Here is a 13275-nt window from a genome sequence, read left to right on the forward strand (position 1 = left end):
GTCCCTCATCCTCATCCCTCTTCCTTGTCCCTCATCCTCGTCCCTCATCCTCATCCCTCTTCCTTGTCCCTCATCCTCGTCCCTCATCCTCGTCCCTCATCCTCGTCCCTCATCCTCGTCCTCCACCCCGGCTGCAGGCAGGCTTGGCTTGGGGTTTAGGTGCCCAGAGGCAGAAGAATGAAAGTGTTCACCAAGCACTTTATCAGTTGCCCTGAGATGGGTGTGGTACAGAATTATGTAAAATCCTTCTCTGTGTTTTGGGAATATATATTTAATTAAACCTTCAACCATTTATTCGGCAACAATCCACTGTGTCCAGGGAACTGTGTAAGATACTGTGGTGTCAGATAGATAAGTAGAACTCAGGCAATGTCTCAGAGGGCACACAGTCTACTGGGGAAGCTAGAAATGGAACTGTAAAACAAGACACAGAGAGGTGTGTGGTATGTGTTATGACAGAAGTGTGACAGTGTGTCCTGGCAGATCAGGGGATGAGAGACTAATGATGGTTAGAGGAGTGTGACAAAACTTGATGAGGAGGTCAGATTTGAAGAGAGCCTTGAGGGATGAGCAGGGTCTCAATAAGCAGAGGTGGAGCAAAGTCAGGGAGGTGGGGCAGGCGGGAGGGTTGGGTGGGTGAGGGCTCCATCGGAAACATCTTTGGGAAAGGTGGTTTGGGGCTAGGTGGCATCTGCCTTGACCACTGGTTTGATGTGTTTAGACTAGAAGGTCCTGAGGACAAGATCATCACCAGGATCAAGCAGGCTGTGACTGGCTAGCCTCTTCTCTTGGGAAGATGAGTCTGGAGGATAAAGAGATTGGCCAAGAGGATATTGGATGCAGGAAATGTGATCTGAGAAGCACAATCTTCCCACATGCTTTCTGGAGTTCTCAGTCCATCAGCAGTAAAATACACTACATCCTCAACCACTTTTCTGAATAGTCCCTTTGCTACCCTGTTTTAACTGCAACCTAGCCCTTCACAGAGGACACTGCCCTACGGAGAAAAGGTCAAAGTCCAAAGCTTTTCTGACTAATCATTGCAGCCTGGCAGTGATCTCACTTTCAAGAATACCACTGACCACCAAGACCCTATTATCCCAGCTCACTCCCTCTAGTTTTTGGACTCCAACATATCTTCAGTCCCATCTGGACCTACAATCCATTGATCTGACCATCTTTCCATCATCCGTCGCTCTTCTCATGCCCTCACCAATCTCTTTATTGAGCTGAGATTCTGTGGTCCCTTGTTAGAAGCCGTCCTTCACAGACACTCTTGACTCCCATATCCCTGTCTCTCTTCATCCTACTCACTTGGATAAGCCACCACCCTGGTGGAATCCAACTCTCTTACCTACTCAGTTGTGCCAGAATAGGTGGATATGGCTGGACAGAGACATGCTATAGTGCTCACTGGTCTCAGTTTAAATTCAAACTTAGGTGGGCCCATAATGCTGCCAGGAGTTATAGATTTCCCTAGTTCACTCACTCTCCCAATCGCCTGAACTATTATTTCACACCTTCACCTCTCTCCTCCCATTACCGACTCTTTCTTCCTCATTTTCACTCTGGCAGTGACCTTGCTTCTTATTAAGAAAAAAGAAGCAATAAAATAATCGGAAGAGAACTTTCTCCAGCTCCCGCCACTCCATCCAGTGTCTGAGCTGCTTCTGTGCCCCCGTACTCTACCTTTCCTCCTTTACCGTGGACGAGCTGTCCATGCTCTTAGCTGGGGCCAGACCTTGTGCGTTGCAGTAGACTACTGTCCCCTCTCATCTGTTCAAGGAAAGCGCTCTATCAATTCTCCTCTCTCTCTCTCCTGCAGTATCAGATTTTGCCCTCTCTTGGGTTGAATCATTCTTGTCGGGATACAAACTTGCTGTAATTTTCCCATCTTAAACAAAACTTCTCGTGATCCTACTTCCTCTCTATATTGCAGCCTATCTCTCTGACGCCCTTACAGCAAAGTTGTTGAAGGAGCTGGATCAAGTTGCTCTCTCCAGTTCCAGTCTTGCCATTTTTCTCTGGAGCCCATTCCAGTCAGGCTTTCACTCCTACCATTCCTTCAAAATAACTCTTATTAAGCTCACCAAATGGGCTCTACATTGCTAAAGTCAATGACGAGTTATCATTCCTCATCTTGCCCGACTTGTTAGCAGCATTTGACAGGATGATCACTCTCTCCCCGGGGAACACAGTCTTCACTGTCTCTTGGTTTCCCTCCCCCGTGACTGGCCCCTTCTCAGTCTCCCTTACCGGTTCTTCCTCACTCTTGTTTTCCCAGTGTTGAAGTGCTCAAGGGCTCAGTCCTTAGCCTTCTCACTATCCACACTAACTTCTTAGGCGCTTCGTCTAGACTGATGGCTTTAAATACTATTTATATTTGTATGTTAAAGACTCCCAAATGTATATCTCCAGCCCAGACCTCTCTCCTGAACTACAGACCTGAATGTCTCACTGAATCTTGGCATCTCCGTTTGGATAATTGTTAAGCATCTAAAACATAAGATCTGTAAAACTGAGCTCCTGATCATCTCCCCTAAACCTGCTGTGGCAGCTCCATCTTCCAGTTGCTCATGCCAACACCCTCTTCCTCTCACATACTTCGCATCCAATACCTCAGCAATTCCTGTTGACTCTGTCTTCAAAATAAGTCCAGTATGTAACCATTTCTCCATCTCAGCTGCTGTCACCCTGGTCCAAGCCACCATCGCCTCTCCCTGGATTATTGCAATTGCCCCCTAATGGATCTCCCTGCTTCTGATCTTACTCCTTACAGACGATTCCCACCAGAGAGGGGTCCTTTACAATGGGAGTCAGGTCATGCTGCTTCTGTGCTCTGAACCATTCAGAGGCTCTACTCCTCGCTCAGAATGAGTGAGTCCATCTCTGCCTTCTTTTCTCACTGTCTCCTGCTTTTCTCACTCTTGTGATGCTGGAATACTCTGGGCACATCCCTCCTCAGGGTGTCTTTCCCTAGTGTCTGCATAGCTCACTCCTGTACTTCCTTCAGGCCTCTGCAGAGATGTCACCTCAGCAGTGAGGCCCCCATGGCCCCTGTAATTCAGAGCAGCCCACCTGACTGAGGCCCTCCCGCCTCCACTCTGTACGCACAGGCTTATTTTCATCCTCTATCTTCTCTGCGAGGATGCAGTCACTGTGGGGCAGGGATTCGCTGCACATGGCACCAGGCATGTAGTAGGAACTCAACAAATATTTGGTGAATGAAGGCATGAATGGCACATGGCAGGAGCACGATGAATGTTCCCTGTAGGAATGGGTGGGAGGAAGTGATGCCAGGTGAAAAAATAGAGCATCATCTCAGAAGCCACAGGAACACTGTTAAGTACTGAAGAAGAACTGGAGATGACCAGGTGTAGGCCCTGCCTCTGTAGACAGCCATTGCTGACCTTTGAGAGAGCAGCTTCCATGGGGCGCTGGGCACTGAGGAGGGAGGAGGCAGAAAGCACGGATGGGGAGGATCTCTGGAAGTGAGAGGCTGCGATGGGGTTTGAGGAGGGAGCAGAGTTAAGGGGAAGTGTTTGTTACAGGATGAAACAGGCCTGTTGACACAATGAAACAAGAACAGTCTGACAGAAGGACAGATAGAATACGTATACAGACAAGAGTTAAAGTATCTGTCACACGCAGCTGGTGCCTGCTTAGCTCCATGTGGGTTCAGTGCTTTGGATGATCTGTGACAATGTTTATTCCCAGGTTTGTCCAACTGGGCTGCTTCCTCTATTGCCCAACTTACGTGTGTTCAGCGGATGGAAACTCACTTTACTGTCATCTTAAGAAAAACATAATGAAGACTATAAATTTTCTATCCCCTATCCACCCTGTTAGAAAACAAAACAACACTGCATAATTCACTCCAACTCCAAACACAGTTTTAAGATTGCATAATAGTCTCTTATCTCTACCTCCTCTTAGCACAAACATTAGAACTGCTTATAGTGAAACATTCTCAAATTCAGCCCCTCATTGAGACTAAGATCAGTCTGGTTTGGTGAAAAGTCTGAATTATAGAACATTTACAAATAAAAATATTCAGATGTCTGTGGTGACAAGGTTTGCTGGCAAGGCTGGGGGCTGGCCGTGCCTTAGATTTGGTGCCTTTTGTAAATACACCAGAAGTAAATAAGGAGAAATGTTGAACTCCTGCGCAGTGGCAAGCTCGGTGCTAGGAATTTTCATACGCGTTGCATCATTTAACCGTTCTGTCCCACCTCCCACCTGAGCATTAATGGCCCCGTTTTTCCAGATGAAGCTCCTGAAACTTCAGGGGGTTTCCCTCTTTGCTCCAGACCCCCGTGTGGGGAGGGCAGAGGGGACTGTAGACCTTTGCTGCCTGACTGCACAGCCTGGAAAGGCCTGTCTTCCGAGTGCCCTCATATGACTGGGACCAGTTGGCGCTTGCTAATTAACCAGTTGAAGTGTTGTGTGGGCCCCGTGCACGCTGCTCGTTTGCTTGTCATTTTCCCCTTCGTGATACAAAGTGCATCTCGTTCCGGTGGGACGGCATCACGGAGGCTGCACCGGTCTAGCTCTTCTGTAGGTTCAGGGCATGGGTGCAGCACCCTGACCCCTGGAGGACTAACAGACTCTTCCTCACAGGTGGACGGCTCCTGGGCCAAATGGGAGCCCTACGGCCCCTGCTCGCGCACCTGTGGCGGGGGCGTGCAGCTGGCTCGGAGGCAGTGCAGCAACCCCACCCCTGGCAACGGGGGCAAGTACTGCGAGGGCGTGAGGGTGAAATACCGATCTTGCAGCCTGGAGACCTGCCCTAGCCCAGGTGAGAGGGGAGGGCAGGCGTGGCTGGGCCCTGGGAGGCAAGGCTGGAGGTCATGCCCTTCTCCGGGTAATTCATAGGTACAGAGTTACTGCAAATGTAATATACAGTGTAGGGAATATGGTCAATAGCATTGCAGTAACTTTGTATGGTGACAGATGGTAACTGGACTTATGGTGATCATTTCACAATGTATGTAAATATCAAATCACTATGATGTACACTAGAAACTAATAGGATATTGTGTGTCGGATATACTTCAATTAAAAAAGAAGGTTCTATGGGGCTGGCCGGTGGCATAGTGGTTAGGTTCATGCACTCTGCTTCGACAGTCCGGGGTTCGCAGGTTCGGATCCAAGCAGTGCTTGGACCTAGCACTGCTTGTCAGGCCAAACTGTGGCAGCGTCCCACATAAAATAGAGGAAGATTGGCACAGATGTTATCTCAGTGACAATCTTCCTCAAGCAAAAGGAGGAGGATTGGCAACAGATGTTAGCCCAGGGCCAATCTTCCTCACCAAAAAAAATAAAAAAAAACACAAAAAAACAAAAAAAGAAGGTTCTATTCCCTAGGACAAAGTTTGGAAGTGTAGAGGTGCAGAGTCCTCTTGGGATCGTTTCTCTGTCCATTCCCCTTTGGCGAGGGTGTTTTCGTGCAGTGACTTAGACTGGGAGGTTAAATGGCCCGAGGGAACGGGGCACCAGAAGTCCCCTCAGTTACGTAGTCCTGAAGCCATCTTCATAAGCAGGAATTATTTATGAACTTGGGTTGCAAGAAAATTACATCTCTATTTTTATTAACTTGTTTAATCTAAAATTTAATATTGCCTTCAATTAGAAATTCAGTATTTTTTACTAACCTTTCTATCTAAAACTTAGTATTTCCTTTAAATAGGCAACAAACTACAATCCTAGTGGCAGGACCTGTGGCTTTGTCACCAGTAGAGATTGTGGATGTTTTCATGCGACATCTCAGTCGTGCAGACTTCTCAAAAAGCTATTTGTGCCAGTCACTGCTTCAGCAGGGCGGTGGTTATTGGAGTTCTTGTGGAATCTTGTTGTCTAATGAGTAACAAGGAAGCACACACATCACAAGTATGTTTCAAAATAGATTGATAGCTGTATTTAAAAATAATGGTATTCTTTGTCATCTATGCAATTTATTTTATGCTTTTAATAACATTCTGAAAATAGTATGGAAAGACTGCTGAAAGGCTCTATAGCACAGAACTATTTAGGATACCTGTTGTGGAGGTCATTTAAGGCCCGATTCCTGGGGCAGGTGGCACATTGCCTGGGGAGGCATCATCATGTGTGCCCATCCTTTGGTCCCATGGGGTGGCTTCAGTGTTGGTGATCACTCGCTGAGGGTGAGGAGGAGCTGTTTAGAGTCGCAGGAGGCTGAGCGCCCCGGAGGCATCTCTCCTTTGCCTCTCCCCCCACTGCCCCTCCCTTTAGCCTCCTGCATGTGCTTCTCCCTCCCCAGCCTCTGGCAAGAGCTTCCGGGAGGAGCAGTGTGAGGCTTTCAATGGCTACAACCACAGCACCAACCGGCTCACCCTGGCCGTGGCGTGGGTGCCCAAGTACTCAGGCGTGTCTCCCCGGGACAAGTGCAAGCTCATCTGCCGAGCCAACGGCACCGGCTACTTCTACGTGTTGGCACCCAAGGTGAGTGAGCCTCTGGCAGGAGACCAGAGCAGGGACAGGGTCTCCTGGGGAGCATCTAGCTGAGCTGCCCCTCTCTCCTGTTCTCCCCCTCCTGTGGGTGCTGCAGGTGGTGGATGGCACACCGTGTACTCCCGACTCCACCTCGGTCTGCGTCCAAGGCAAGTGCATCAAGGCTGGCTGCGACGGGAACCTGGGCTCCAAGAAGAAGTTCGACAAATGTGGGGTGTGTGGGGGAGACAATAAGAGCTGTAAGAAGGTGACAGGACTCTTCACCAAGCCCATGTGAGTTCTGGGCCCTGGAGGGTGCAGTCAGGTTCAGGGTGGGGAAGGGTGAGTGGAGTTGCCCCCAGGCGTTGGAAGCTTGGGTTAGATTGGGGTGAATGTTAGATCCTGGCCAGTACCCTTGCTGTGGAGCCCACTCATACTCTTCTACGAGTAAGCTATTCATTCATTCATTCATTCATCTAACAAAGAAGAATGCTCAAGGAGGACACCACTTAATGGGAGACGACATTCAGGGAGACAGCAGGGCGTTGTTAGGGTCTGTGTGGAGTTCTGGAGTAAGACTGAACTGTGTTCAAATCTCAGTTCTCCACTTTCTGGATGACCGTGGGCAACTGATGCAATCTCCAGAATTGTAGGTTTCCTCACTGGTAGGGTGGGTATGACACTGATATATTCATGTTGTGCTATTGTGAGGATTCAGGGAGTTAATTCAGGTGACATTCTTGGCACAGTATCTGGTGCATATAAATGCTCCCTAAATGTTCACGATGATGAGAACCAAACAAAACAGACCTGGAGACAAGTGTGACAGCCTCTCATCTCCCTGAGCTTGAGGCCCCGGCCTGGGACAGCATTAAGGTGACAATGGCAATAAACTGCAGAGAGACAGTGGAGTGCGTGGCTGGGACTGAGGCAATCCCCCTTCCTGGGAGATGTGCGCCGGGATCAGCTGAAGAAATTTCTCTGGGCCTCCTCTGTCCCAACTCCAGAGCCTGGGGCTCCCTAGCTTTCTGAGGTCTGGCACATCCCCTTTTATTTTTTGGGGAAAGTCCTTGGAAAGTCTGATCCATGTTATGGAAGAAGCTGGGGCAGGCAGAGCCCCTGAGGTCTTAGTTGAAGGGGGTGTGGTTTGCTCTGAAAACTTAGGAGCCCGGGTGCTGATGATGGAAAGGGCTAGATGGCTGTCCGGGAACCTCAGCTGTCCCCACTGGACACAGCACTCTCAGCTGAGCACCTAGGTGGACAACTTCTCTGGTAGCTCAGGCACTGCAGGCGGATGGTGTTCCATGCTGTCCTTCACAGGCATCTGCAAGGGGGAGGCTACATGGGGAATTAAAGGTAAACAGCCCAGATTTGCTTCACTGGTTCAATGGCAGGTGTTCCTTATCGGACCACTGGAGCTGGAAGGAGCCTTAGAAATCCTCTAGTTTGACCCACTCATTGTATAGATGAGGATGGCAAAACCCAGACAGACTGACTTGCTTAGAGCCACCAGGGAGCTGGCGTCCCAGCCAAGGCTTGATCTGGGTCCCTGGCTCAGGGCCAGTGTGTCTCACTGCATCCAGCCCCAGCCTTGGCCTCAGGGACTGTGGACTTCTCTCCTCCACCTCCTCCCCCTTCTCCTCCCCCTCATAGCTAATGTCTATTGAGTGCTTACTGTGTGCCAGGCGGCATGCTACATGCTTCCTCTGCTTTAGCGTATTTAATCCTGATTGCAATTCGGTGGGGTCTGTGCAGTCGTGCTCTCCCTTGTATAGATGAGGAAACTGAGAAGCTGAGTAACTTCTCCAAGGCCAACAGCTAAGCGGGTGGCAGGAATCACTCTGACTCCAAAACTCGTGCTTTTACTCTCATGCTAGAATTCACCAAAATATAAATTTACTGAAGGAAAAAGATGCTGGCGATGCAGCCGGTTTATGTAGTTTAGAGGACTGACGACAGGCTTGCACACCACCCCTCAGAGGGGACCTCCCGGACCCGTGGAGTGGCGGATGAGGCTGCCTGCTTAGTCTTTGTGTTCTGCCATCTTCGTGACCTGCCCCAGGCCTTGTGAAATGGGGATCAGTTGTGACTTGAGAGGGACACGGGGTCCTCATGTCCAGGCATCTGATTAACGCACGCCCCTCTTTCTGACCTCAGGCATGGGTACAATTTTGTGGTGGCCATCCCCGCGGGCGCCTCGAGCATCGACATCCGCCAGCGCGGCTACAAGGGGCTGATTGGAGACGACAACTACTTGGCCCTGAAGAACAGCCAAGGCAAGTACCTGCTCAACGGGCACTTTGTGGTGTCGGCTGTGGAGCGGGACCTGGTGGTGAAGGGCAGCCTGCTGCGCTACAGTGGCACCGGGACGGCGGTGGAGAGCCTGCAGGCCTCCCGGCCCATCTTGGAGCCCCTGACCGTGGAGGTCCTCTCTGTGGGGAAGATGACACCGCCCCGGGTCCGCTACTCCTTCTATCTGCCCAAAGAGCCTCGGGAGGACAAGTCCTCCCACCCCAAGGACCCGCGGGGATCCTCTGTGCTCCACAACAGCGTCCTCAGCCTCTCCAATCAAGTGGAGCAGCCGGACGACAGGCCCCCTGCGCGCTGGGTGGCAGGCAGCTGGGGTCCTTGCTCTGCAAGCTGTGGTGGTGGCCTGCAGAAGCGGGCAGTGGACTGTCGTGGCTCCCCGGGGCCACGCGCAGCATCTGCCTGTGATGCGGCCCATCGGCCGGTTGAGATGCGAGCCTGTGGGGAGCCCTGCCCGACCTGGGAGCTTGGTGCCTGGTCGCCCTGCTCCAAGAGCTGCGGCCGGGGATTTAAGAGGCGTCCACTCAAGTGTTTGGCCCATGGAGGGCGGTTGCTGGCCCGGGACCAGTGTGACCTGCGCCGTAAACCCCAGGAACTGGACTTTTGCATCTTGAGGCCATGCTGAATAGGACTGTCCCTTTCTCCTCCTCACTCTCCACCCTGTTGGTGCTGCCAGTGTTCTGGCCAGCTGGAGCCGTGGGCAGAGGGCAGTGGCCAGAGGCCCATGCCACAACGTCACCTGCATCCAGGGACAAGGACCGTGGGCAGGGGTGAGAGATTCCTGGGCGGGGAAGTGAAGTAACTACCGCATAGTCTACCTCACGCCCGGCTCCTCCGGGGCCCAGCCTCAGGGAGAGGCTGCGAGGTGCGGGTGCTGGGCAGGAGGTGCTGGGGCCCAGCGTCCAAGGGACCTGGAGGATGGGCACCTCCCAGGCAGAACTTCAGGGACCGTGGCCCCCATCAGGGAGGCTGCAGGCTGCTGGAAGAGCCATGCCCGCAGCTTGGCACCCTCAGGTGGCCCCAGGGGCTCTGAGCCGTCTCTGAACAAGGCAGGTTTTTATGGTGCTTTCAGCCCACTTTCCTTTTCTGACTGACGTGGATTGAGCAAAAAAAAAAACTGGCTGGGGGTGCAGAAGCGGAGGGGAGCGTGGGGTTGGGTTTCCCCGGGGCCTGGGCCACTCCTTTGGGAAGAGCTGTGGGTAGGGGCAGTCCCGAGGATTCTCATCTTCCTTCTACTCCTAGCCCTCCCTTAAGGAGACACATCTTCTTCCTGTGTTGTCCAGGATGTCAGTCTGGTTGGAGGGCTTCCATGGGTGTCCTCTGAGGCTTTGCAGGTGGAGGTAGGAAGTCAACAGGGAGCCTGTTGTCTTCTTCCAGGATCCGAGCAGTAAGAAAACGTGCTGAGGCTTATAAGGGGAGGCGGATTCTGTGGCTGAAGCAGGGAGTTTGAGGAGTGATCTAGAGGGTTCTGATGTCACTGGGGCTGGTCTGAGCTTTGGGGGAATGTCACCCTGGGATGGGGAGGGAGAGACCCCAGGTCTGATGGCTCTTCCTCCAGAGAGGCAGGTATAAATAAGGCTGATGCCTTAGGCTGTGTGTCACCTCAGAGAACCTTCAAAGTGGCCATGGTCCCACCAAGAGGGGGATGGGATATGCTAGGAGGGCTAGGTGCTGGACATCCACGTGCCAGCAGGTTGGTGCGCATCTGGACAGCTGCATGTGGCCTGACCTTGGGCATGTCCTGTTGCATCCCCAGGCCATAGTTTCTACGGTTGGATAACGGGGTTCACTGTTTGCTACCTCAGGCTCTACTCTCTGGGAACCCACCCTTGTCCCTCCCCTGGGGCAGTGGTGACCTTGGTGCTTCCAGCAGACTCACTGTCATCCTCTGTAGACTGAGCTGTCCAGACGCGAAGACGAGCGTGGTGCGTGGCACCCCGCTCCCCACAGCCTGGCCACCCCCGGGGGCTCCAAACACGAAGACAGGGTCTCTCTCTACAGGTGCCTGGGGGACAGGTTTCAGGAGGCACCAAGAACCAGTGACGTGACCCAGGGGCCCTTGGCAGCCACCAGCAGGAGCTGCTGGAGACCTGTCCATCTTGGAGCCATGTAAGGGAAGTAGAAACCAGGCGTCTCCTCCAACTCCAGTGGGGCGGATGTGAGAGATTCTTGGCTAAGCAGGGTATTTCTTGGGGGTGCAGCTGGCCCAGTGTGTATATGGGAGCTTCTGTTTCAGAGTGTCATACTGTGGCCTGGACTTCAGTGAGGTGACAGCAGACCAAGTATCTTCCTCGGAAAGGGGTTCAGTCCTTTATTTAGTTTCCCCTTACAGAGAGAATCCACAAACTAGCCAGCCAGCCAGCCAGCCAGCCAGGCAGCCTCTGGGCTGGTGCTCTCGCCCCGGTCTGGCCCTGGGCTGAGCCCTTGAACAGAGCTCCCGCAGCAGGGCAGAGGGCGTGCGGGTCTCGGAGGCAGGGCTGCAGTGCCCCTCGGCGTGCAGAGCGGGGAGGAATCCGCCTTCCTGCATGAGTGAACACTGTGGGAATCAGCATCCAAAGGGACCAGGGTGTCAGGGCAGATGTGGCCCGGCGGGCCGACGACGGCACTGCGCCCTGTGCTTGGTGCCCCCATCCTTGGCAAGGAGAGGGTGGTACGGGGGCTGTGCAGAGTGGGCAGGGGAAGGGGCGGGTGGGAAGGGAGCCGCCATCAGTGGGGGTGACTGGTCCCCTAGCAGAGCGGCTTTACAAGTCATTTCAAGGAGGGACAACTGATCTTGTTCCTGACACAAGCTGGGTCTCAGTGCTCTTTTCTGTTGCAATATTTTTCTTTTTTTGTTTCTGAAAGAAGTTTGACCAAGACAACTTGGGAGGTTTGTCTTGTCTTTGACCATTTCACTAATCCAACCATGTTCTCCAAGGCTGAGCAGAGACAAGCCTTAGGACACAGGTTTCTGGTGATGGAATAAAAAGTTAAGGTGGTATCTCATGTCTCTGGAAGAAGAGGAACATTCTGGCTGCTCCAGCAACTTCTTCCATGGGGTGTGGACCAGTAAGGATCTGGGCTCAGGAGCCCCCTGTCTCCTTTGCTCATCGTGTGCACTGACTGGAGGAGTCCAACTTTTTGGGCCTGCCATGCTGGAGTAGGGGCTGGGGGGAGCTGAGGACGGGTGGACGGACTTGAGTGTTCCCAGCCTGGGAGTTAGCCCCTGAAGGCACTAGACACTGTCACTTATAGAGCCCCCCTTTTGGTTTGGTTTGGTTCTTTTGCATTGTACTGCAGAAGGATGGAAGGACCTGGGTACTGGCTGGGCTGTGTATACTGTGTATACCTGGGAGCTGGCTGCTGCGGGGCCAACGGCCTGCTCCTAATAAAGCTGTAAGTATTTAAAATCCACGTCTTGCCTCTGTGACTTCACCTCATCTACACACACATTTCCCACAGCTGTTGAACACCCGCCGTGGGCCGGCCCCGGTGCTGGGGACTGTGATACAATGGTGACTAGGACAGGTACAGCCCCCTCCTGTGTCACTCCCAGACCAGCTGAGGGGGCAGAGCAAACAAGTCAAGGAGCAAAGAGACAGAGACGGTACGTGCCAAGAAGAGAGGAACTGATGCTCAGAAAGAGAACTTGGGTCTGGGTGTGCGGGGCAGAGTGACCAGGGAAAAGCTGGCTCAGGAAGGAACACAGCTGTGTTGCAGGGGGCTTTCCAGCACAGGAGCATCAGGCCGGGGCTCGGCGGCCAGGAGGAGCAGGTGTGCAGCAGGCCCTGAGAGAATGCTGCTGGGGCTGGACCGGGGCAAGGGGCGAGGCACAAGGAGAGGCCAGAGGGTCCATCACATAGGGGCTCTGGGCACCTGCCTTAGGAGGAAACTCCAAGTTTCCAGAAGGAAAGTTTCATTCTGTTTGGAGAATGTTTCCCTCTTCCTAGTTCTGTTTCAGTCTGACAGTGTTGGCAAATACATAGGCAGGGGAGGGACGTGACGCATTTTAAAGAACATCCAACTAGGAGACCAGAAACTTGCATTGCTCTCAGATCTGAGATTGTCTCTTGGGATCTCGTTTCCTCTCTGTGAAGTAAGAAAGGTGGCTTTAATATTTAGTGTTCCTTCAGTGCTTCCATCTGTAACGATTGGGGTTTCTGGGCACAGGTAAGGGTTAAACTTGGGTAGACGACTGTTTGCTTTTAGTTTGGGGTTCAGAGATGAATGGGCTTCTCCTGGTGCCTCTCCTGCAGGTCAAGGCCAGGGGGCAAATGACCTCTCCAGGAGCCGATCATAGACGGAGAGGGGCCCAGGGTGGGGGGTGCAGAGCGGGGACTCAGGCAAAACGGGGACTCGGCATTTGATTGAAGGTCCTGGTGGAAGGAGGGTCTAGCCAGAAGGGCCTGCTTGACACTGGGAGCTAGTTGGAGGCCTGGAAAGGATGTGGAGGGGTTCAGGGTGACCTCTCAGCAACTGCAAGATCTTTGTAAAATTACTCAAAATGTCACATTCCTAGGGTAGTTATTTTTGTTATCC

At 52.5% G+C, this 13275-nt stretch overlaps 1 protein-coding gene across 1 annotated transcript in view; it reads left to right on the forward strand.

Moving 5' to 3' along the window:
- ADAMTS15 (ADAM metallopeptidase with thrombospondin type 1 motif 15) overlaps nt 1–12150 on the forward strand; it is a 27873-nt gene extending 15723 nt beyond the window's left edge. Inside the window, exons 5-8 of the mRNA XM_046686282.1 lie at nt 4621–4798; nt 6281–6462; nt 6569–6744; nt 8608–12150. Coding sequence (XP_046542238.1) covers nt 4621–4798; nt 6281–6462; nt 6569–6744; nt 8608–9382 — 1311 coding nt within the window. The 3' untranslated portion in view covers nt 9383–12150. The remainder of the gene's footprint in view (nt 1–4620; nt 4799–6280; nt 6463–6568; nt 6745–8607) is intronic.
- The last annotated feature ends 1125 nt before the right edge of the window (nt 12151–13275 follow it).

The sequence above is a fragment of the Equus quagga genome, chromosome 14, assembly GCF_021613505.1.
Source record: "Equus quagga isolate Etosha38 chromosome 14, UCLA_HA_Equagga_1.0, whole genome shotgun sequence".
NCBI classification, from domain to species: Eukaryota; Metazoa; Chordata; class Mammalia; order Perissodactyla; family Equidae; genus Equus; species Equus quagga.